This window comes from Rhinoraja longicauda, chromosome 39, assembly GCF_053455715.1.
Source record: "Rhinoraja longicauda isolate Sanriku21f chromosome 39, sRhiLon1.1, whole genome shotgun sequence".
Lineage (NCBI taxonomy): Eukaryota > Metazoa > Chordata > Chondrichthyes > Rajiformes > Arhynchobatidae > Rhinoraja > Rhinoraja longicauda.
In genome coordinates this window covers 1,254,044-1,278,422 of record NC_135991.1, presented here as the reverse complement: position 1 = coordinate 1,278,422, position 24,379 = coordinate 1,254,044, and the positions used below count along the sequence as shown (strand labels likewise).

The 24,379-nt window shown below is 49.8% G+C and overlaps 1 protein-coding gene and 1 long non-coding RNA gene across 2 annotated transcripts in view; both read right to left on the bottom strand.

Moving 5' to 3' along the window:
• The window catches only part of LOC144611082 (uncharacterized), a 43,524-nt gene extending 33,391 nt beyond the window's left edge, over positions 1 to 10,133 (bottom strand). The window contains exons 1-3 of the mRNA XM_078430163.1: positions 10,124 to 10,133; positions 8,119 to 8,214; positions 5,310 to 5,402 (exon numbers count right to left, since the gene is read on the bottom strand). Coding sequence (XP_078286289.1) covers positions 5,310 to 5,402; positions 8,119 to 8,214; positions 10,124 to 10,133 — 199 coding nt within the window. The remainder of the gene's footprint in view (positions 1 to 5,309; positions 5,403 to 8,118; positions 8,215 to 10,123) is intronic.
• Positions 10,134 to 10,733: 600 nt separating this feature from the next.
• Positions 10,734 to 13,672, bottom strand: LOC144611256 (uncharacterized). The gene is made up of 3 exons (XR_013549498.1): positions 13,487 to 13,672; positions 11,659 to 11,751; positions 10,734 to 10,826 (listed from the first exon to the last, which is right to left on the bottom strand). It is a non-coding gene; the product is annotated as an uncharacterized LOC144611256 (long non-coding RNA).
• Positions 13,673 to 24,379: the final 10,707 nt, after the last annotated feature.

The following is a 24,379-nucleotide window of genomic DNA, read 5'->3' as shown; positions in this document are numbered from 1 at the left end:
GGAGAGGGAGGGTGAGAGATTAAAACAGAATGATCAGCTCATCAGGTGGGAAGTCGGCTGCAGACAAATAGTCCGTGCAAACACCAAAAAGTACCAACTCTCACAGGTCACACGTCTCGCCTTCAATATTGCATCCTCCTCGAACACGAGCTACGCCTCGCTCCCATGTGAAGCCAGGCTTTTACAGAGTGCTCTCACACTCTCGCTCCGACTCTCTTTCTCTCGCCGACTCTCTCTCTCTCCCACTCTCTCTCTCCCCCACACTCTCTCTCTCTCCCACTCTCTCTCTCCCTCACTCTCCCTCTCCCTCACTCTCCCTCTCACACACTCTCTCTCACACTCAGACAGGGACGTCGCGGGAGCTTCTGGGAGCTACACCTGCAAGAACTGTGTCCAGGTGCAGCTCCTGAAGGGACGTGTGGTGGAGTTGGAGAGGCAGTTGGATGACCTCAGGGCCATCCGGGAATGCGAGAGTTTCCTCGACAGGACCTATTGTGAGGCTGTCACGCCAAGGGTCCAGGTCGAGCGAAGGTGGGAGACTGTTTCCGGGGGGAGTGGACGTGGACTACAGGAGACCCCAGTGGCTGTGCCTATTGCAAATAGGTATACCCTCTTGGGAACTGTCGGGGCAGAAGACGTTTCCAGTCCGAGTGGCGGACCTGTTGGCAAGGATACACGACAGGGGAGACCGAAGTCTGGAAGAGCCGTAGTGGTCGGTGACTCCATAGTCCGAGGGACGGATAGAAGATTCTGTGGCAGCAGGAGGGACTTGAGGATGGTCTGTTGCCTCCCTGGTGCCAGGGTTCAACACATCACAGACCGGCTTCAGAAAATCCTAGCGAGGGAAGGCGATCAACCTGAAGTCGTTGTGCACGTGGGCACGAATGACGTCGGGCGGAAGAGGAAGGAGGTGCTACAGCGGGAGTTTAGAGAGTTGGGAAAAACGCTGAGAAGTAGGACGTCGAAGGTAGTTATCTCTGGACTGCTACCGGTACCTCGTGCTGGTGAGGCCAGGAACAGAGAGATAGAGGGTATGAATTTATGGCTGAGGGACTGGTGCAGAGAGCAGGGATTTAGATTTCTGGACCACTGGGATCTCTTCTGGGCTAGGGGTGACTTGTACAAAAGGGACGGGTTGCATCTTAACAGCAGGGGGACAAACATTCTGGCAGGCAGGTTTGCTAGTGTGACACCTGTGGCTTTAAACTAAGTAGTGGGGGGGAGGGGTTAACAAATTGTGAATATGAAGATGAGGTAAAAGGGAATACAGGAGATATTGCAAAAGACTCTCGGAAGAATGGGAACAGAAGTTCTAGAGCGGAAAAGAAATTAAGGGCAGGGCCAATTGTGAACGATGTGAGAGGGGAGGTAAATACAGAAGTTAAAGTGTTGTACTTAAATGCACGTAGTATAAAAAATAAAGTGGATGAGCTTGAGGCTCAGTTAGTCATGGGCAAGTATGATGTTGTAGGGATCACTGAGACATGGCTACAAGAGGACCAGGGCTGGGAACTGAATATTCAGGGGTACACAACGTATAGAAAAGACAGACAGGTGGGCAGAGGGGGTGGGGTTGCTCTGATGGTAAGGAATGATATTCATTCCCTTGCAAGGGGTGACATAGAATCAGGAGATGTTGAATCAGTATGGATAGAAATGAGAAATTGTAAGGGTAAAAAGACCCTAATGGGAGTTATCTATAGGCCCCCAAACAGTAGCCTCGACTTAGGGTGCAAGTTAAATCAGGAGATAAAATTGGCGTGTCAAAAATGTAATGCTACGGTGGTTATGGGAGATTTCAACATGCAGGTAGACTGGGAAAATCAGGTTGGAAATGGACCCCAGGAAAGAGAGTTTGTAGAGTGCCTTCGAGATGGATTCTTAGAACAGCTTGTACTGGAGCCTACCAGGGAGAAGGCAATTCTGGATTTAGTGTTGTGTAATGATCCTGATCTGATAAGGGGACTAGAGGTAAAAGAGCCATTAGGAGGCAGTGATCACAACATGATAAGTTTTACTCTGCAAATGGAAAGGCAGAAGGGAAAATCGGAAGTGTCGGTATTGCAGTATAGCAAAGGGGATTACAGAGGCATGAGGCGGGAGCTGGCCAAAATTGATTGGAAGGAGACCCTAGCAGGGAAGACGTTAGAACAGCAATGGCAGGTATTCCTGGGAATAATGCAGAGGTTGCAGGATCAATTTATTCCAAAGAGGTGGAAAGACTCTAAGGGGAGTAAGAGACACCTGTGGCTGACAAGGGAAGTCAGGGACAGCATAAAAATTAAGGAGAGGAAGTATAACATAGCAAAGAAGAGTGGGAAGACAGAGGATTGGGACTCTTTTAAAGAGCAACAAAAGTTAACTAAAAAGGCAATACGAGGAGAAAAGATGAGGTACGAGGGTAAACTAGCCAATAATATAAAGGAGGATAGCAAAAGTTTTTTTAGGTACGTGAAGAGGAAAAAAATAGTCAAGGCAAATGTGGGTCCCTTGAAGACAGAAGCAGGGGAATTTATTATGGGGATCAAAGAAATGGCAGACGAGTTAAACCGTTACTTTGGATCTGTCTTCACTGAGGAAGATACACACAATCTCCCAAATGTTCTAGGGGCTGGAGAACCTAGGGTGATGGAGGAACTGAAGGAAATCCACATTAGGCAGGAAATGGTTTTGGGTAGACTGATGGGACTGAAGGCTGATAAATCCCCAGGGCCTGATGGTCTGCATCCCAGAGTACTTAAGGAGGTGGCTCTAGAAATAGTGGAAGCATTGGAGATCATTTTTCAATGTTCTATAGATTCAGGATCAGTTCCTGTGGATTGGAGAATAGCAAATGTTATCCCACTTTTTAAGAAAGGAGGGAGAGAGAAAACGGGTAATTATAGACCAGTTAGTCTGACATCAGTGGTGGGGAAAATGCTGGAGTCAATTATAAAAGACGAAATTGCTGAGCATTTGGATAGCAGTAACGGGATCGTTCCGAGTCAGCATGGATTTACGAAGGGGAAATCATGCTTGACAAATCTACTGGAATTTTTTGAGGATGTAACTAGGAAAATTGACAAGGGAGAGTCAGTGGATGTGGTGTACCTCGACTTTCAGAAAGCCTTCGACAAGGTCCCACATAGGAGATTAGTGGGCAAAATTAGGGCACATGGTATTGGGGGTAGGGTACTGACATGGATAGAAAATTGGTTAACAGACAGAAAGCAAAGAGTGGGGATAAATGGGTCCCTTTCGGAATGGCAGGCAGTGACCAGTGGGGTACCGCAAGGTTCGGTGCTGGGACCCCAGCTATTTACGATATACATTAATGACTTAGACGAAGGGATTAAAAGTACCATTAGCAAATTTGCAGATGATACTAAGTTGGGGGGTAGTGTGAATTGTGAGGAAGATGCAATAAGGCTGCAGGGTGACCTGGACAGGTTGTGTGAGTGGGCGGATACATGGCAGATGCAGTTTAATGTAGATAAGTGTGAGGTTATTCACTTTGGAAGTAAGAATAGAAAGGCAGATTATTATCTGAATGGTGTCAAGTTAGGAGGAGTTCAACGAGATCTGGGTGTCCTAGTGCATCAGTCAATGAAAGGAAGCATGCAGGTTCAGCAGGCAGTGAAGAAAGCCAATGGAATGTTGGCCTTCGTAACAAGAGGAGTTGAGTATAGGAGCAAAGAGGTCCTTCTACAGTTGTACCGGGCCCTGGTGAGACCGCACCTGGAGTACTGTGTGCAGTTTTGGTCTCCAAATTTGAGGAAGGATATTCTTGCTATGGAGGGCGTGCAGCGTAGGTTCACTAGATTAATTCCCGGAATGGCGGGACTGTCGTATGTTGAAAGGCTGGAGCGATTGGGCTTGTATACACTGGAATTTAGAAGGATGAGGGGGGATCTTATTGAAACATATAAGATAATTAGGGGATTGGACACATTAGAGGCAGATAACATGTTCCCAATGTTGGGGGAGTCCAGAACAAGGGGCCACAGTTTGAGAATAAGGGGTAGGCCATTTAGAACGGAGATGAGGAAGAACTTTTTCAGTCAGAGGGTGGTGAAGGTGTGGAATTCTCTGCCTCAGAAGGCAGTGGAGGCCAGTTCGTTGGATGCTTTCAAGAGAGAGCTGGATAGAGCTCTTAAGGATAGCGGAGTGAGGGGGTATGGGGAGAAGGCAGGAACGGGGTACTGATTGATAGTGATCAGCCATGATCGCATTGAATGGCGGTGCTGGCTCGAAGGGCTGAATGGCCTACTCCTGCACCTATTGTCTATTGTCTATTGTCTCTCTCACTCTCTCTCTCACACTCTCTCTCATACTCTCGCTCACTCTCTCTCTCTCTCTCCCTCACTCTCTCTCTCCCTCACTCTCTCTCTCTCCCGACTCTCTCTCTCCCCGACTCTCTCTCTCTCTGATTCTCTCTCTCCCCGACTCTCTTTCTCTGACTCTCTCTCTGACTTTCTCTCTCTCACTGTGACTCTCTCTCTGACTCCAGCATTCAGCCCCTGCCACTATGGGTCAGTCTGTCTTCAAAATACATTCTCCTCAAGCTCCCCACTTACTTTCCACTTCATCCTCAATCTCATGTTCATAAATTCATGTCAGAGGAACAGAATGAGGCAATTCGGCCCATCGACCACTCCGCCATTTAGTCATGGCTGATACTGTATATCGTTTCCCGCCAACCCTATTCTCCTTCTCCTCGAAACCTTTGTCCATCTTCGTAATCAAAAACTGTTAATCTCCACTTTAAAAATACCATCGTCTTGGAGATACCAATGTCCACAGCCTTCTGTGGCAATGAATTCAACAGATTCACCACCCTCTGGCTCGGTAAATCCTCCTCAGCTCGGATCTAAAGGTATGTCTCTTTATTCTGATGCTAAGCCCATTGGCCCTATACTCTTTCAATACTGGAAACATCCTCTCCACATCCACTCTATCTAGGCCTCTCATTATAGGGTAAGTTTTGATGTGATCTCCCCCTCATCTTTCTAAACTCCAGCGAGTACAGGTCCGATCTCCAATCACACATTCCCTCCTTACCGCCCGTTGAATTCTTCTACACTTACTCGTTTCACACATTTCTACTTGCCCTTTTCCCCCCTCTCTCCACGCCCCTCCGCCCTTCACTCTGAATAACTACCCTCTCCGCAATGCTCCAACTCCACTCTCCCTGGGATATTCTCCTCCCCCCACTCCAGTCCCCCTCCTCCCCCACCCCACACTCTCTGCTCCTCCACTCCAGACCCTCTCTTCTCAAGTTACCCTCCCCAACTTCTCCCCCACTGCTCCAATGATCCCTCCATCGATACCTGAGCTTGTATCTTGTTTTGGGACAGTGGACAAATCCTCCCGGGGTTCGGGTGTTGTTTCCTGGGGTTCCTCAGTTGGTACGGAGGCTGGATCTGTAATAAAGTGTGGACAGACAGTGGGTGTAGTGGGGAAATAATCCAGCAGCTCTGTGGGATGGAAGGAGACCAAAGTGCGTGGCCAACACCAGTCTCTGGTGACCCCAACGATTATCCATCCCTCTCCTGCAACCCCTCTCTCTCCACTCCTTCATTCCATCCATTACTCAAAGCAATCTGTTATCCCTCTGACTTCATGGCCCTTCCACATGCCTTCTCAACCCTCTCTCCCCCCTTGCCCTCCCCCTCTCTCCACCTCGCCCCCTTGCCCACCAGCCTCTCTCCTCCTTCTCTATTCCCCCTCTTCTCATCGTACCCGGGAAGAGAAGGTGTGGTGAGGGGAACAGCTGGGTCCCGGGGTGGGAGGTTGGGGGGGGGGGGTGGTCCCCCAGCGGAGGGGGTAAGGGAGGACTCGATCCTGATTGGAGGTTGGGGAAAGAAGCAACACATCACGTCCCCTTGATAACATATGATTAGTGTTTGTCGGCACTGGGCCTGCACTCGCTGGAGTTTAGAAGGATGACAGGGGACCTCATTGAAATTTGCCAAATAGTGAAAGGACTGGATTGAGTGAATGCAAAGGATGATTCCACAAGTGGGGGAATCTGGGACCAGAGGCCATAGCCTCCGAACAAAAGCAGATGAGGAGGCATTTCATTAGCCAGATTGTGGTGAATCTGTGGAATTCATTGCCACAGATCGCTGTGGGGACCATGTCATTGGATATTTATTAGCTGGAGATTGGTAGATTCGTGATCACTATGGGTGCCAGGGGTTTTGGGGAGAAGGCAGGAGAATGGGGTCGAGAGGGATAGATAGATTGAATGGTAGAATAGACTTGATGGGCCGAATGGCCTAATTCTGCTCCTAGAACTTCTGAGCTTGGTCACAGGGGGAGCAGGGCTAGTGACAGGGTGGGGGCAATGTCCTCTGGGTCTTGCTTCCCCGACCCGAGATAAAAGATGTTATGCATTTACCCTGACGTTTACACCCCATAAGAGATCATCCCTCAGCCTCTTGTCATCCAAGGAATAAATTCCTAGCCAGTCCAACCTCTCCTTATAGCTCAGGCCGTTGTTCCTTGGAACATCCTCGTAAATCATCTCTGCAATCTTTCCAGCTTAAGAACATCTTTCCTATAATAGGATGACCAAAACTGATCACACACTCCACACGTGACCTCACCAACATGACATCCCAACTAACCAATGACATCACGTTACCTCACAATGGTAACACGACATCCCAGCTTATGTATTCAGTACCTTTACTGATGAAGGCCAATGTACCAAAAGCCACCTTTGCCTCCCTGTCGATCTGTAATGTCACCCTCAGGGAACTGTGATCATGAACAAGGACCAGGGGCCACAGACTTAGAATAAAGGGGAGGCCATTTAAAACTGAGGTGAGAAGGAACTTTTTCACCCAGTGAACTTGTGGAATTCCCTGCCACAGAGGGCAGTGGAGGTCAAATCACTGGATGGATTTAAGAGAGAGTTAGATAGAGCTCTAAGGGTTGTGGAATGCAGGGATATGGGGAGAAGGCAGGCACGGATTACTGATTGTGGATGATCAGCCATGATCACAATGAATGACGGTGCTAGCTCAAAGGGCTGAATGGCCCCCTCCTGCACCTATTTTCTATGTTTCGATGTTTCAAACTCCTAAATCTTGCTGCTCTACGGCACTTCCCAGGGCCCTGCCATTTACTGATCCAGGGCACAAACCTCGCCAGATGTTTCAGAGCATTTTGGAAAAAGTTCCCATTTTGGGAACATAAATTATCTCTATAACTCTTCCCTCGACAGTCTAGCGACCACGACAGCCCTTTCAGGTGACGCAGAGATTCACTTGCACCTCCTCCAACCTCATCTACTGCACCCGCTGTTCTAGGAATATTGATTCATCTAACTTCAAGTCACACTTGCGTTCCCTCTCTGTCTGTCCCTCCCTCACCCTCGTCACTTTACTAGTTTCACTGTCGTGCTGCTTAGTTTCACTGTTGGTATCCACTTATTATCACCTTCTCCACAGCCAACAAGGGACCATTGTGGGCTCCATTGTTGCTTGATACACGTCGATGGCTTTGATTGCATCTTACCATACCTTTGATTCACTTGTTCTTTGTATATTTTCATATCTCTAGTTCCCCGCTCACCTGACTCTCAGTTTGAAGAAGGGTCTCGACCTGATACGTCACCTATTCTTTTCTCCAGAGAAGCTGTCTAATCTGCTGTTACTCAAACATTTTTTGTCTATGTTCCATAATTTTTTGGAGAGTTATGAATAACAATGGGTCTGGCCCTTGGGGGAAGGTAGTAAATTTGGGTAAGGCACATTACAGCATTGATAGACAGGAGCGAGTGAGAGTAAACTGGGAGCAGCTGTTTTTGGGTAACTCCACCTCTGACGTGTAGGTGTTCTTCAGGAACGTGTGCTAGGACATTTATTGTTTGTGATATAAAAGGTGCACTTTGGGGGCTTGAATATGCGGGGAAATTATACAGTTAATCGCAAGAAGAATATTGATGTACTTCTTGAGGTCCAAATCCGTAAAAACATGAAAGTGGCAACACAAGTAGATACGGTGATAAGAAGGCATAGTCTTGAGGTCCAAATCCAAGGGGAATTGTTGTCCACAGCAGAACAAACTACTGTCCACTCCAAAAGCTGGCCGCAAGGACAGGCGATAACGTATGAAGAGGCTTGGTACCTGAGGACGTGTCTCCCACTGGAACGGAAGACGGTTCCTGGGTAGATTCTCCAGCTGATGATCCCTGCGTCTGTTCTCCTGTGGAGATCTTGGGATCTGGAATGAAGGAACAGAGAGACGGTAGTGGGGCAACACCGCAACATGGCATCAAACTTCGAGATGTGGACAGCAATTCAAGGAGTGCCAATGTGGAGATATCAGCATCATCTGATATCCCGTCACCCACTCTCCATCAAAAACGTTCTTCACTCCACGTGCCCCCTCCCACTCCCCTTTAGAGTCAGGGTGAATTTCAGGGAATGACCATAGAGCACAGAAACAGGTCCATCGGCCCACCTCATTCATGCTGACTTATCTGTTAGTCCCATTTGTCCACAAAGATTACAGCTCCATAGTTTTAAGAGAGTTATGAATAGGTCTGTCTGGACCTTGGGGGAAGTATTAAATTGGTACAGGGTCCATTACAGCATTATTAGGCTGGAACTAGGGAGACTGAAATGGGGGCTGCTGTTGTTATGCAAGTCCACATCTGACGTGGGAGTTTCGCTGGGAAATGTCCATGCTCTCCGGAGATGCTGCTTGACCTGCTGAGTTAGTCCAGCACTTTGTGTCTTTTGTAACTGTGTGGAGATGATAAAATTGGTGAAGGTGCGGATGGTGAGGAAGGTTGTCAAAGTATTCAGCGGGATGTAGATTTGTGGGATGTAGATGTAAATGTAGAAATGGGCAGAGAAACGGCAAAGTAAGTGTGAGGTGTTGCACTTTGGAAGGCCATATTGCAGGATAGATTATGGAGTTAATAGCGAGACCCTCGAGACCATTGATTTGCAGAGGGGGTTTGGTGTCCAAGTCCATAACAACCTGAAAGTGGCAATGATCAAAAGGCATATGGTATGATTGCCTTCATCAGTCAGGGCATTGAGTATCAGAGGTAGTGGTTATCAAGGAGTCTTTTGTTTAGACAAGTGGAAATGCAATGAATGGATGGATATGGATTACATGCAGGCAGGGGAGATATGTTTAACGGCACGGATATTGTGGGACACTGGGCCTGTTCCTGTGCTTCATGGTCCCCACCACTAATACCTGAGCTTGCAGACCCTGCTGGGTCACTGGTCAATCCTTGCCTTGAGTCTCCACTCGTTGATCCCTGGGGTTCCTGAGTTGTGCCCGGCGGTGGATCTGGAAGAAGAGAATGGAGGCGGGAGAGGGAGGGTGAGAGATTAAAACAGAATGATCAGCTCGTCAGGTGGGAAGTCGGCTGTAGACAAAGAGGCCGTGCAAACACCAACAAATACCAACTCTCACAGGTGACACGTCTCGCCTTCAACATTGCATCCTCCTTGAACACGAGCTATGCCTCGCTCCCTTGTGAAGCCAGGCTTTTACAGAGTGCTCTCACTCTCGCTCCGACTCTCTCTCGCCGATTCTCTCTCCGACTCTCTCTCTCTCCCCACTCTCTCTCTCTCTCCCACTCTCTCTCTCCCTCACTCTCCCTCACTGTCCCTCTCCCTCTCCCTCTCTCACACTCTCTCACACTCTTTCTCTCACTCACTCTCTCTCTCTCTCTCTCCATCACTCTCTCTCTCTCCCTGACTCTCTCTCTCTCCCCGACTCTCTCTCCCTGATTCTCTCTCTCCCCGACTCTCTCTCTCTGTCTCTCTCTCTCCCTGACTCTCTCTCTCTCTCCCCGACTCTCTCTCCCTGATTCTCTCTCTCCCCGACTCTCTCTCTCTCTGACTCTCTCTCTGTGACTTTCTGTCTCTCACTGTGATTCTCTCTCTGACTCCAGCATTCAGCCCCTGCCCCTATGGGTCAGTCTGTCTTCAAAATACATTCTCCTCAAGCTCCCCACTTACTTTCCACTTCATTCTCAATCTCATGTTCATAAATTCATGTCAGAGGAACAGAATGAGGCAATTCGCCCATCGACCACTCCGCCATTTATTCATGGCTGATACTGTATATCGTTCCCCGTCAACCATATTCTCTTTCTCCTCGAAACCTTTGTCCATCTTCGTAATCAAAAACTGTCAATCTCCAATTTAAAAAATACCATCGTCTTGGAGATACCAATGTCCACAGCCTTCTGTGGCAATGAATTCAACAGATTCACCACCCTCTGGCGAGATAAATCCTCCTCCTCAGCTCGTATCTAAAGGTATGTCTCTTTATTCTGAGGCTGTGCCCATTGGCCCTATATTCTTTCAATACTGGATCCATCCTCTCCACATCCACTCTATCTAGGCCTCTCATTATAGGGTAAGTTTTGATGTGATCTCCCCCTCATCTTTCTAAACTCCAGCGAGTACAGGCCCGATCTCCAATCACACATTCCCTCCTTACCGCCCGTTTAATTCTTCTACACTTACTCGTTTCACACATTTCTACTTGCTCTTTCTCCTCCTCTCTCCACGCCCCTCCGCCCTTCACTCTGAATCTCTACCCTCTCCGCAATGCTCCAACTCCACTCTCCCTGGGGTATTCTCCTCCCCCCACTCCAGTCCCCCTCCTCCCCCACCCCACACTCTCTGCTCCTCCACTCCAGACCCTCTCTTCTCATGTTACCCTCCCCAACTTGTCCCCCACTGCTCCAATGATCCCTCCATCTATACCTGAGCTTGTATCTGGTTCTGGGACAGTGGACAAATCCTCCCGGGGTTCGGGTGTTGTTTCCTGGGGTTCCTCAGTTGGTACGGTGGCTGGATCTGTAATAAAGTGTGGACAGACAGTGGGTACAGTGGGGAAATAATCCAGCAGCTCTGTGGGATGGAAGGAGACCAAAGTGCGTGGCCAACACCAGTCTCTGGTGACCCCAACGATTATCCATCCCTCTCCTGCATCCCCTCTCCCTCCACTTCTTCATTCCATCAATTACTCAATGCAATCTGTCCATCATTAGCCCTCTGACTTCATGGCCCTTCCCCTTGCCTTCTCACCCCTCTCTCCCCCCTTGCTCCCCCTCTCTCTCCACCTCGCCCCCCTTGCCCACCAGCCTCTCTCCTCCTTCTCTATCCCCCCTCTTCCCATCGTAACCGGGGAGGGGAGGTGTGGTGAGGGGAACAGCTGGGTCACGGGGTGGGAGGTTGGGGGGTGTTCCCCCAGCAGAGGGGATAAGGTAGGACTCGATCATGGTTGGAGGTGGGGGAGAGAAGCAACAGATCACGTCCCCTTGATAACATATGATTAGTGTTTGTCGGCACTGGGCCTGCACTCGCTGGAGTTTAGAAGGATGACAGGGGACCTCATTGAAACAGGCGGGAGTGATGTAGATGCGAAATTTTGGTTGGAGCGGGCAAGTTGACACTGTTTCCACGCTGTATCAAACTGTGATTCCTCTCGCACCAACGGATTACAGACCCATGTCTTTGCAGAGTCCCTCCTGCCACCTCCCCCATGCACATCCCCTCTTGCTTCTCACTCCAGACCCTCCGCTCTTGAGTCACCTTCCCCACTGTTCCACAATGCCTCCATCGATACTGGCGCGGTGCTGGCTCGAAGGGCCGAATGGCGTCCTCCTGCACCTATTATCTATGATACCTGAGCTTGTATCTGGTTCTGGGACGGTGGACACACCTTCCCGGTGTTCTGGTGTTGTTTCCGTGTTTTTTTCATTTGGTCCGGAGGCTGGATCTGTAAAACAGTGTGGACAGACAGTGGATGCAGTGGAGGAAATAATCCAGTAACTCTGCAGAATGGACGGACGCCGAGGTGCATGGCTGACACCAGTCTCTGGTGATCAGAATGATTGTCCAGGCCTCTCCTGCGTCACTGCTCTGCTCCCCTCCACTCCATCATTCCATATGTTACTCAGTGCTCCCTGTCCATCTCTCTACCCTCATTTCATTGCACCCTCCTCCTCTCTTTCGCCTCCACCCCATCATTCTCCTTCCCCCTCTCTAGCGAGCCCACACTCTCCCACAAAACCACTCCCCCAGAAATGTTTGAGAGTTTCAAGTTCCTAACTGAACATATTACCAACAATTTGTTGTGGACCAACAACACGGAAGCAAAGGCCAAAATAGCACAATGCCTCTATTTCCTCAGGGGCTGAGGAGATTTGGCAACTCCATGTCTCTTGCACACTTCTACAGATGTACCACAGGTAGAATACTGTGGGGGTGCAGCACGTCTTGATTTGCAAACAGCTCTGCCCAAGGGCACAATAAATTGCAGAAAGATGTGGACGTAGTCCAGTCAGTCACACAGACCAGATTTCCCACCATTGACTACATCTACACCACGCTACCCGAGGAAAATAGCCAAAATAATCCACGGCCTTTCCCACCCTGGTCATTCCTTCTTCTCCCCACTCCCGTCAGGCCAGAAGTTACAGAAGTCTGAAAGTGCGCACCACCAGACTCAGCAGCAGCTTATTCCCCTCTGTCATCAGGTTTCTGCATGGTCCGTCCATTTTCTCGAGCACAGTCCGATTCTCCAACCTCCCTCACTGCAGACACGTGACGTTTATTTGGAACTATTGTGGTCCAATGCTGAGAACTATATTCTGCTCTTTGGTACATTTCTCTTCACTCAACCTTCTTTACTGGTGTATGGTTTGATTGTCTGCATGTTTGTTATCTGATTTGAATGGATTGCAAGTACACAAAAGCTTTTCACTGCACCTCACCACATGTGACAATAAACCTAAACCTCCACAACTTATTGCCCCTCCACTGATCTTACAATTTTCATTCTTTGCACCATTTTAGACAATAGACAATAGACAATAGGTGCAGGAGGAGGCCATTCGGCCCTTCGAGCCTGTACGCACCGCCATTCAATGTGATCATGGCTGATCATTCTCAATCAGTACCCCGTTCCTGCTTTCTCCCCATACCCCCTGACCCCGCTATCATTAAGAGCTCTATCTAGCTCTCTCTTGAATGTATTCAGAGAATTGGCCTCCACTGCCCTCTGAGGCAGAGAATTCCACAGATTCACAACCCTCTGACGAAAAAAGTTTTTCCTCATCTCTGTTCTAAATGGCCTACCCCTTATTCTTAAACTGTGGCCCCTGGTTCTGGACTCCCCCAACATTGGAAACATGTTTCCTGCCTCTAACATGTCCAACCCCTTAATAATCTTATACGTTTCGATAAGAACCCCCTCATCCTTCTAAATTCCAGTGTACACAAACCTAGTCGGTCCAGTCTTTTAACATATGACAGTCCCGCCATTCCGGGAATTAACCTAGTAAACCTACGCTGCACGCCCTCAATGGCAAGAATATCCTTCCTCAAATTTGGAGACCAAAACTGCACACAGTTGCAGCGGCTCGATGTCCTCCCGGTCAGTGCTCGTGTTTTTTGTGTATGTGTATGTGTATGTGTATGTGTGCGTGTTGTTTTGTGCCCTGTGTACTTACTGTCGGGCGAACAACGTCTACGGCCGGCAGGATCTTCTTAGGATTGGAGCCGGTCGCGAATGGGGGGTTACCGCCGAGTTTGTCCGCTCATACAAGATCCCGGCGGACATAGCGAGGAGCCCCGACTCTCCGTGGATCACCATCCCCGCGGGGAGGAGGCGAAGGCGGCGCAGAGAGAGAAGGCAAAAGCGAGGCGGCAGGGCCGGCGCTCTGGTCAGGCTACGGAGGCAGCCACTGAAACCACCGCTTCCCAGCCTGTTTCTAACGAACGCCAGATCCCTCGCTAACAAGATGGATGAACTTAGGCTGCAGACTGCAGCTAACAACGCCGTGAAGGACAGCTGTATCCTGTTGATCACGGAGACCTGGCTTCATTCTTTCATTCCGGACTCTGCTATCGAGCTAGCAGGCTACACAGCACAGCGTCATGACAGGACAAGAGACTCTGGTAAGAGCAGAGGTGGAGGGCTCTGTGTGTACGTGAACAACACCTGGTGTACAAACACAGTGATTGTAGACAGTCACTGCTCCCCGGACCTGGAGTATGTGACTGTTAAATGCAGGCCCATTTATCTCCCTAGAGAGTTTACTGTTGTCATGATAACTGCTGTGTACATACCACCGGATGCTAATGCTAACTCGGCTATCGGATATTTGTATGGTAGCACTAGCAGTCAACAGAGCATATATCCTGACGGTGTTCACATCATAGCAGGGGACTTTAACCACGCGGACTTGAAGAAAATGCTCCCCAAATTCTATCAGCATGTTAAATGTGCTACAAGAGGAGCTAACACACTGGACAAGGTCTACTCCAACATCAAGCTGGGCTACAGGGCTAGACAACTACCACACCTGGGTCAGTCGGACCATATGTCCCTGTTTTTAATTCCTGCATATGCCCCCCTCAGGAAAACCGCTCCTACCATCACAAAGACCATCACAACTTGGCCTGATGGTGCATCTCAGCAGCTGCAGGACTGCTTCGACAGGACCAACTGGGATGTGTTTGAACACCGGGACCTGGAGGTGTTCACAGACAGTGTACTATGTTACATTAAAAACTGCATGGACACTGTCACAGTGGACAAACGCATCCGGGTCTACCCCAACCAGAAGCCCTGGATGACCCGGGAGGTCCAGCGGCTGTTAAAAGAGAGGAACACTGCTTTTAGGTCTGGCGATAGGGCTTTATACAGCATGGCCCGAGCTAACCTGAAGAGAGGCATCAGAGAGGCCAAATTAGACTACAGGAGGAAGATAGAGGACCACCTGGACAGTAACAACAGCAGGCAGGTGTGGCAGGGGATCCAGTATCTAACCAACTATAAGACCAACCTTGGAGCTGCTGAAGGTGACGCCTCGTTGGCAGAGGAGCTGAACCTCTTCTTTGCTCGCTTTGAAGTGGAGCCACCCGAGACAGCCATATCACACCACATGGTCCACAGCAGCCTAACCCTCAAGATAGAGGAGCATGAGGTGAGGCGCACGCTGCGGGCCATCAATCCAAGGAAGGCTACTGGACCCGACGGCGTCTCTGGACGCGTGCTGAAGGACTGCGCTGACCAGCTGGCTGGAGTCTGTACGAGGATTTTCAACCAGTCTCTGGCCCAGTCCACTGTTCCATCCTGTCTGAAGTCCGCAATCATAGTCCCCTTGCCCAAAAAACCCCACATTTCCAGCCTCAACGACTACCGGCCAGTCGCACTCACACCAGTGGTGATGAAGTGTTTTGAAAAACTGGTCCGGGGTCATATCACATCACTCCTGCCCCGAAGCTTTGACCCCCACCAGTTTGCGTACAGAGCGAATAGATCCACAGAGGACGCTATAGCCACAGCCCTCCATGCTGCACTGTTCCACCTGGAGCAGCCGGGGAGCTACGTGCGGATGCTCTTTGTGGACTACAGCTCTGCCTTTAATACAATCCTTCCCCATAAACTGGTGGACAAACTGGGGGACTTGGGACTTCCACACTCCACCTGCATGTGGATAAATAGCTTCCTGTCAGCTCGCAGCCAGAGAGTCAGAGTGGGCCATCACACATCCACGGCCCTCAGCCTCAGTACCGGCTCTCCACAGGGCTGCGTGCTGAGCCCCCTGCTCTACACCATCTATACACATGACTGCACCCCCGCCCACCACAGCAACACCATTGTCAAATTTGCGGATGACACTACGGTGGTGGGACTCATCACCGGGGGGGACGAGTACGCCTACCGGGATGAGGCGGAGCAGCTGACAGTGTGGTGTGGAGAAAATAACCTGCTCCTCAACACCTTAAAGACAAAGGAAATAATAATAGACTTCAGAAAGAATAAAACGGACATGGTACCATTAACTATCAGAGGGGACTGTGTGGAGAGGGTGGCGGATTTCCGCTTCCTGGGAATCCATATTGAGGAGGACCTGACGTGGAGCGTGAACACCTCTGCGCTGCTGAAAAAGGTCCAGCAGAGACTGCACTTCCTGAGGGTGCTCAGGAAGAATAACATCACTCAGAGACTGCTGTTGTCCTTTTATCGGTGCTACATTGAGAGCATCCTAACATACTGTGTATGCGTATGGTACACCAGCTGCACAGCGGCTCAGAGGAAAGCGCTCCAGAGGGCCATTGACAACGCCCAGAGGATTGTCGGCTGCCCTCTACTTACCTTGGAGGACTTACACAGTTCCCGCTGCATCAAAAAATCCCAGAGTATTATAAAGGACATTTCCCACCCCGGACACTCCCTGTTTGAACTGTTACCGTCAGGCAGACGGTACAGATCTACAAGGACAAGGACAAACAGACTTAAAAATAGTTTTTACCCCACTGCTATAAAGGCACTAAATGTAGCCGCCAAGGAACGCAGGGGCGATACATAATAAGAGACTGTGAAATCGACAGAAGGATGTAGGGTTGGGTGTTTATGCGTGCTATTTTCATGATATTTATTTTAGTTGTTTATCTTTTTTAAAATATTTTACCTTGTATGTATCGTTAGCTTTTAGAAATGTTTGAATGGTGCACTGACTGGCTGACATTTTACAATTTCGTTGTACATGGCTCATGTTACAATGACAATAAAGGAACTATTAGGTGCGGTCTCACTAGGGCCCTGTACAACTGCAGAAGGACCTCTTTGCTCCTATACTCAACTCCTCTTGTTATGAAGGCCAACATGCCATTGGCGTTCTTCACTGCCTGCTGTACCTGCATGCTTCCTTTCAGTGACTGATGCACTAAGACACCCAGATCACGTTTTACGTCCCCTTTTCCTAACTTGACACCATTCAAATAATAATCTGCCTTCCTATTCTTACCACCAAAGTGGATAACCTCACACTTATCCACATTAAACTGCATCTGCCATGCATCCTCCCTCTCACACAACCTGTCCAAGTCACCCTGCAACCTCATAGCATCTTCCTCACAGTTCACACTGCCACCTAGCTTTGTATCATCTGCAAATTTGCTAATGGTACTTTTAATCCCATCATCCAAGTCATTGATGTATATTGTAAATAGCTGCGGTCCCAACACCGAGCCTTGCGGTACCCCATAGTCACTGCCTGCCATTCTGAAAGGGACCCATTTATCCCCACTCTTTGCTTTCTGTCTGTCAACCAACTTTCTATCCATGTCCTTAGTGCCCATAACACACCAGCTGTTGCTCTGCCCTGGTCTCATCCTCAGTGAAAACCCACCCCTACTCACAACCCCAAGTCATAACCCTTCGTTGAAGCCTGCAACCCACCCCACTAACCACTTAAACTCCCTTGCCCATTAAATTCATTTGGAGACACAAGGAACTGCAGGTGCTGCTTTACCAAGAAAGGCACAGAGTGCTGGAGTAGCTCAGCAGGTAGGCAGCATGTCTGGAGTGGTTCCCTGAGCCATCCTCAATCCAAAGGTGAAATCTGAAGAAGGGTATCTAGCTGAAACGTTACCTATTCCTTTTTGTCAGGAGATGCTGCCTGACCCGCTGAGTTGCTCCAGCATTTAGTGTCTATTAATCCAAGGGAGATTATTGTCCATTGCTGAAGAAACTACCGCCCTCTCCAAAAGCTGACTACAGGGTGAATGAGGACAAGCGATAACGTGTGAGGGGGCTTGGTACCTGAGGATGTGTCTCCCACTGGGACAGAAGACGGTTCCTGGGTGGATTCTCCAGTCGATGATCCCTGTGTCTGTTCCCCTGTGGACGTCTGGGGATCTGGAATAAAGGAACAGAGATGCGGGAGTGTGGCAACACCATAACAGGTCATCAGATTGGGAAAAGTGGTTGGGAACTAAAGGAATGGCTCTGTGGAGAGAGCAATATCATCCAGTCTCCCTTCACCCGCTCTCCTTCCGAAACATCTGTCACTCCATTCTGAGTTCCGGTGAGTTTCAGCCACAGAACTGTAGATCATAGAGCACGTAAACAGGCCCTACTGTAAAAATCATCCATCTCAACGCATCTCAACTCGTCTCATTTACCCAGATCAGTCTAAACCTTTGCTATCCATGTCCGTTTTCAAGTGGCTTTTAAATGTTGTTATTGTACCTGCCTCAAGTACCTTCTCTAGCAGCTCATTCCGTACACCCGCCACCCTCTGTCTGAAAAATGTACTCCTCAGGTTCCTTTGAAATCTCTCCCCCTCAGCTATGACCTCTGGTTCTTTATTTCCCGTTTCTGGCTGAAAGACTATGTGCATTGAACCTATCATTTCCCATCATGATTATATACATCTCAATAAGAACACCCATTAACTTCCTGCGCACTAAGGTATAAAGCCCTAGCTGGCCCAATCGAGTCTCTATAGCTCAGGCCTTTGAGTCCTGGCAACACCCTCGTAAATGTTCTCTGCACGCTTTCCAGTTTAGTGATATCCTTCCTAGAAGGTTAAATAGAAGGGGAAAATATAGCATTAATGTTAATAATAGCATAGATTCCATGTAAATAACAACCAGAAAGTGGCAACATAAGATGCAGTGATAAAGGAGGCATATGGTGTGCTTGTCTTCATCACGTGGGGCATTGAGTATAAGAGTCATAGAAACATAGAAACATAGAATATAGGTGCAGGAGTAGGCCATTCGGTCCTTCGAGCCTGTACGCACCGCCATTCAATATGATCATGGCTGATCATCCAGCTCAGTAACCTGTACCTGCCTTCTCTCCATACCCCCAGATCCCTTTAGCCACAAGGGCCACATCTAAGTCCCTCTTAAATATAGCCAATGAACTGGCTTCAACTACCTTCTGTGGCAGACAATTCCACAGACTCACCACTCTGTGTGAAGAAATGTTTCTCATCTCGGTCCTAAAAGACTTCCCCCTTATCCTTAAGCTGTGACCCCTGGTTCTGGACTTCCCCAACATCGGGAACAATCTTCCCGCATCTAGCCTCTCCAACCCCTTAAGAATTTTATATGTTTCTATAAGATCCCCCCTCAGTCTTCTAAATTCCAGCGAGTACAAGCCCAGTCTATCCAGTCTTTCCTCATATGAAAGTCCTGCCATCCCAGGGATCAATCAATCTGGTGAACCTTCTCTGTACTCCCTCTAAGGCAAGAACGTCTTTCCTCAGGTTAGGTGACCAAAACTGCACACCATACTCCAGGTGCGGTCTCACCAAGGCCCTGTACAACTGCAGCAGAACCTCCCTGCTCCTAAACTCAAATCCTCTTGCTATGAATGCCAACATAGTCAGGATGTTATGTTGCAGTTATGTGGGACTTTGGTTAGGCAGCATTTGGAGTATTCTTTGCCATTCTAGTAGCTCCATTACAGGAAAGATGTGGAGGCTTCCGAGAAAAACAGACGGGCTTAACCAGAATGCTGCCTGGATTAGAGGGTGGACACTATGAGGAGAGGTTGGAGAAACCTGGTTGCCACTGGGTCGTTGAGGCTGAGTGCAGACCAGATAGAAGTATATAAAATCATGAGGCATAGATTGGGTAGGCGTTTAGAATGTTTCCGCAGGATGGAACTGTCAAAGACAAGAGAGCATGGTTTTAACATGGGAGGAGCGGTTTAAAGGAGATGTGTGAGGAAAGTCTTTTTACACTGAGTGGTGCTATTCAGGCACGCACTGCCGGAGGTGGAGGTGGTGGCAGACATGACAGTGGCTTTTAAGAATCCATTGGTTGGGCACATAGTTTAACTTGACATTATGTTCGGCACGGACATTGTTGTCCGATGGGCCTGTTCCGATGCTCTACTGTTCCCTACACCCCACCACTGATACCTGAGCTTGCAGACCCTACTTGGTCACTGGTCAAACCCTGACCAGAGTCTCCGGTCATTGCTCCCCACCACTGATACCTGAGCTTACAGACCCTACTGGGTCACTGGTCAAACCCTGACCAGAGTCTCCGGTCATTGCTCCCTGGTGTTCCTGAGTTGTGTCCATCAATGGATCTGGAAGAATAGAAATAAGGTAGGGTAGGGAGGGTGAGAGAGTAAAAATGTACTAAATAGCTGATCAGGAGGAAAATCAGCTGCCGTCACCAGTCCGTGCTAATACCAACACACACCAAATCTCACAGGAGGATGAGGGGTAATCTCATGTAAGTGTATAAAATGATGAGAGGAATAGATCGGGTCGATGCAGTCTCTTGCCCTTGAGTCTGTTGCCCAGAATAGGTGAATTAAGGACAAAGGACATAGGTTTAAGGTGAAGGGGAACAGATTAATATGAATCTGAGGGGTAACTTTTTCACATGAAGGGTGTTGGGGATTTGGATCAATCTGCTAGAGGAGGTAGTTGAGGCAGGCACTATCCCAACATTTAAGAGACAGTGAGACAAGTACATGGATGGGACAGGTTTAGTGGGATATGGGCAAACGCGGGCAGGTGGTCCAAGTATAGCTGGGACATGTTGGCCGGTGTGGGCACATTGGGCTGAAGGGCTTGTTTGCATGCTGCATCACTCTATGATTCTAGGTCACACATCTCCCCTTTAACATTAAACACTCCTCAAACACAGTCCACTCCGCACTTCCTTGTTCCTCCTCGACTCTCTCTAAGGAGTCTGTCCCAACCCCACACCACCTCCTCATCTCCCTCCCTACCACACTGACTCTGCCCCCACTGCTCGCTCTCTCCTCTCCTCTCCCCTAAACCCAAACTTTCACCTCCCCCCGCCCCGTGCTGTCTCTTGACAGTGAGTTTTAAGAATCTTTTGGTTACGCACACAGTTTAATTTGGCATTATGTTCGGCATGTACATTGTGGTTCGATGGGCCTGTTCCTGCTATGTTCCAGTGGTTTTTAATAGTCTTTTGGTTAGGCACATGGTTACGCAGGAAATGGAGTGATATGTGCATCCAGAGATCAGTTTAAGTTGGCATCATGCGCGGATATTGTGGGCCAAATGACCTGATCCGGTGCTGTTCTGTTCTACGTGTCATGGTCCCCACCACTGATAACTCAGCTTGCAGACCCTGCTGGGTCACTGGTCAAACCCTGACCAGAGTCTCCAGTCGTTACTCCCTGCCGTTCCTGAGTTGTGTCCGACGGTGGATCTTGAAGAGGAGAAAGGGGGAGGGCACGGAGGATGGGAAAGTAAAAATGCACTAAAATAGCTAAGTGTCACCAGTCCGTGCTAACTCCAACACACACCAGGACTCACAGGTCACACATCTCGCCTTGACAATTGCACACTCCTCAAATATGGTCCAGGCCACGCTTCCTTGTTCCTCCTCGACTCTCTCCTAGGAACTCTCTCGTCCCTCCACACCCCCCCCCCCCCGCGTCACAGTGTCTCCACCCCTATCCCTCGCTCCCTCCTGTCCCCACGCTCTCACCTCCACTCGCCACGTGTTCACTCCAACCCCGCCCTGTGCTCTCTCGTCCCTCTGCCCCTGATCTCCCCCCCTCACCGCACAGTTCCCCATCCCACATTCTCTCCACCCCTATCCCATTACCACCTCCCTCCACACCAAGCCCTCTTCTACCTACCCCTCGCTCTCTCCTTCCCCACCCTGTACTCTCTCCTCCCTCTCACCCTGCACTCTCTCCTCCCTCCCAACCTGCACTCTCTCCTCCCTCCCAACCAGTGCTCTCCCCTCCCTCCCAAACAGTGCTCTCCCATCCCGCACACCCTTTACTCTCTCCTCCCTCTCACCCTGCGCTCTCTCCTCCCTCTCACCCTGCACTCTCTCCTCCCTCCCAACCAGTGCTCCCCCTCCCGCACACCCTGCACTCTCTCCTCCCGCTCACCCTGCACTCTCTCCTCCCGCTCACCCTGCACTCTCCCCTCCCGCACACCCTGCACTCTCTCCTCCCGCTCACCCTGCGCTCTTTCCTCCCGCACACCCCGTACCCTCTCCTCCTTCTCACCCTGCGCTCTCTCCTCCCCCACTTCAAATTCCACCGGGTGGCGCCACCAGCGCTGGCTGCTTCGCCAACAGTCTGTTTGTCCTTCCTTTTTTTGTTTTGTTTTAAGTTTGTGTTAAAAGTACGTTTTCGTGTTTCTTGGTTTGTTTTATGTGGGGGGGGGGGGCTTGGGGAAAACTTTGTTTCAATCCTTCTGTATCGTATCTCCATCCCCCCTGCGGGCTAACATCGAGGAGTTGGTGGCCTTTCCTGGAGACCGGCCCTGCGCTTCATGCTAAGGGCGCGGCCCAGACTTTAACATCGCGGAGCACCGATCCCTTTGCCAGGGATCGACTTCTGAGAGTTCCAACCGCGGGGCTAGTGGACTTTAACATCGTGAAGCCTGCGGTCTCCGGTATGAAGAGGCCGACTCGGGAGCTCTATGCCACAGAGAGAGTTTCACCGCCCCAACGAGAGAGTTTCCATCATCCCGACGCGAGGTTTAGACCGTCGGCTGCTGGGGTTTAATCGGGATGGTTCAACAACGGATGGTTCAACAGCCACGACCGCAGGAGAACAAAGAGGAAGGTGATTTAACTTTATTACCTTCCATCACAGTGAGGAACGGGGAATCTGCTGTGGTGAATGTTTGTGTTAAACTTTATTTGGTGTGTCAAGAAGCACATCTGCGCCCTCCTTCCTCACAACATGGACCCACTACACTTCGCATACCGTCCGAACAGGTTCACGGATGATACGGTCTCCCAGGTTCTACACACCGTTCTCTCTCATCTGGACAACCAGGGGGGCTATGTGAGGATGCTGTTCATTTACTTTAGTTCAGCATTCAACACAATAGTCCCCACCAGACTGGTTGAGAAGCTGCTGGAACTGGGGCTTAGCACCCCTCTGTGTGCCTGGGTCCTGGACTTTCTCACCACCAGGCCCCAAGTGGTCAGGATGGGAGAACATACATCTAGCCCCCTCACCCTGAACATAGGATTCCCCCCAGGGTTGCGTCCTTAGCCCCCTACAGTATTCCCTGTACACACATGACTGTGTGGCCAGGTTCAGCTCCAACTCCATCATCAAGTTTGCTGATGACACTGTGGTGGTGGGTCGGATCTCCAACAACGATGAGAAGGCCTACCGGGAGGAGGTGGCTGATCTGGCACTCTGGTGTCAGGACAATAGCCTCCTCTTGAATGTCACTAAAACAAAGGAGCTGATTGTGGACTTTAGAAGGGCTAAACATCCAAGGACGTACACGCCACTGGAGATAAATGGGTCTACTGTGGATAGGGTGAGCAGTTTTAAATACTTGGGAGTCCACATCACAGAGGATCTGACATGGACAACACACATTGCCACACTGGTGGGTAAGGCAAAGCAGCGCCTTTACCACCTTAGACAGCTGAGGAAATTCAGAGTGTCTCTGAGGATCCTTCATTGCTTCTACTCTGGGGCTGCAGAGAGCATCCTGTCCGGCAACATTACAGTCTGGTTTGGGAACAGCTCTGCCCAGGACAGGATGGCCCTGCAGAGAGTAGTGCGTTCGGCAGAACTACACGCACCATGGGAACTACATTCGTCCCCCTGCAGGACCTGTACATCAGGAGGTGCAGATCCAGAGCAAGCAAGATCATGGGGGACCCCTGCCACCCCAGGAACGGACTTTTCCAGATGCTACGATCAGGCAAACGCCTCCGCTGTCACGCTGTGGAAACGGAGAGGATGAGACGGAGTTTCTTCCCACAGGCCATCAGGACTGTCAACTTTTATAACCCCACAGACTAAATTTTTGTCTACACTGTAGTAACTTATTAACTTTATTTATATGCTGTAACTGTAATTCTTTTTTGTGCACAACCCGCAGGCATTGCCACTTTCATTTCACTGCACATCGTGTATGGGTACGTGACCAATAAAATTGATTTGACTTGACTTGTTGCTTTTCACTTAGTATGGCTGTATGGTAACTCAAATCTCACTGTACCTTAATTGGTACATGTGACACGAAATCTTGAAACCTTCTCCCACCCCCAACCTCACACTCTCGTCACCCTCCCCTCCTCTCCCTTCACTGCTCCAACGATACGATACCTGAGCTTGTATCTGGTTCTGGGACGGTGGACAAATCCTCCCGGGGTTTGTGTGTTGTTTCCTGGGGTTCCTCAGTTGGTACGGAGGCTGGATCTGTAAGAAAGTGTGGACAGACAGTGGGTGGGGTGGGGAAATAATCCAGCAGCTCTGTGGGATGGAAGGAGACAGAAGTGCGTGGCCAACACCAGTCTCTGGTGATCCACATTGTCCAGCCCTCTCCTGCATCAGTCTGCTCTGCTCCCCTCTCCCTCCATTCCATCATTCCAGCCGTTACTCAGTGCACACCTTCTGTCTCTATGCGCACGTTTCATTGCACACTCCCCCGCTGCCTCCATCCCCATCCCACACCCTGACTTTCCCCCTCCTGCTCCATCACCCCTCTCTCCCCAGGCTGACTACCCCCTCCACCTCTTTTCACTCTCTCCCCATCACCCTCCCATACTCCCTCATCCCAGGGAAGGGAAGAGGAGGAGGGAAGGGCTTGGACATGGGGGGAAGG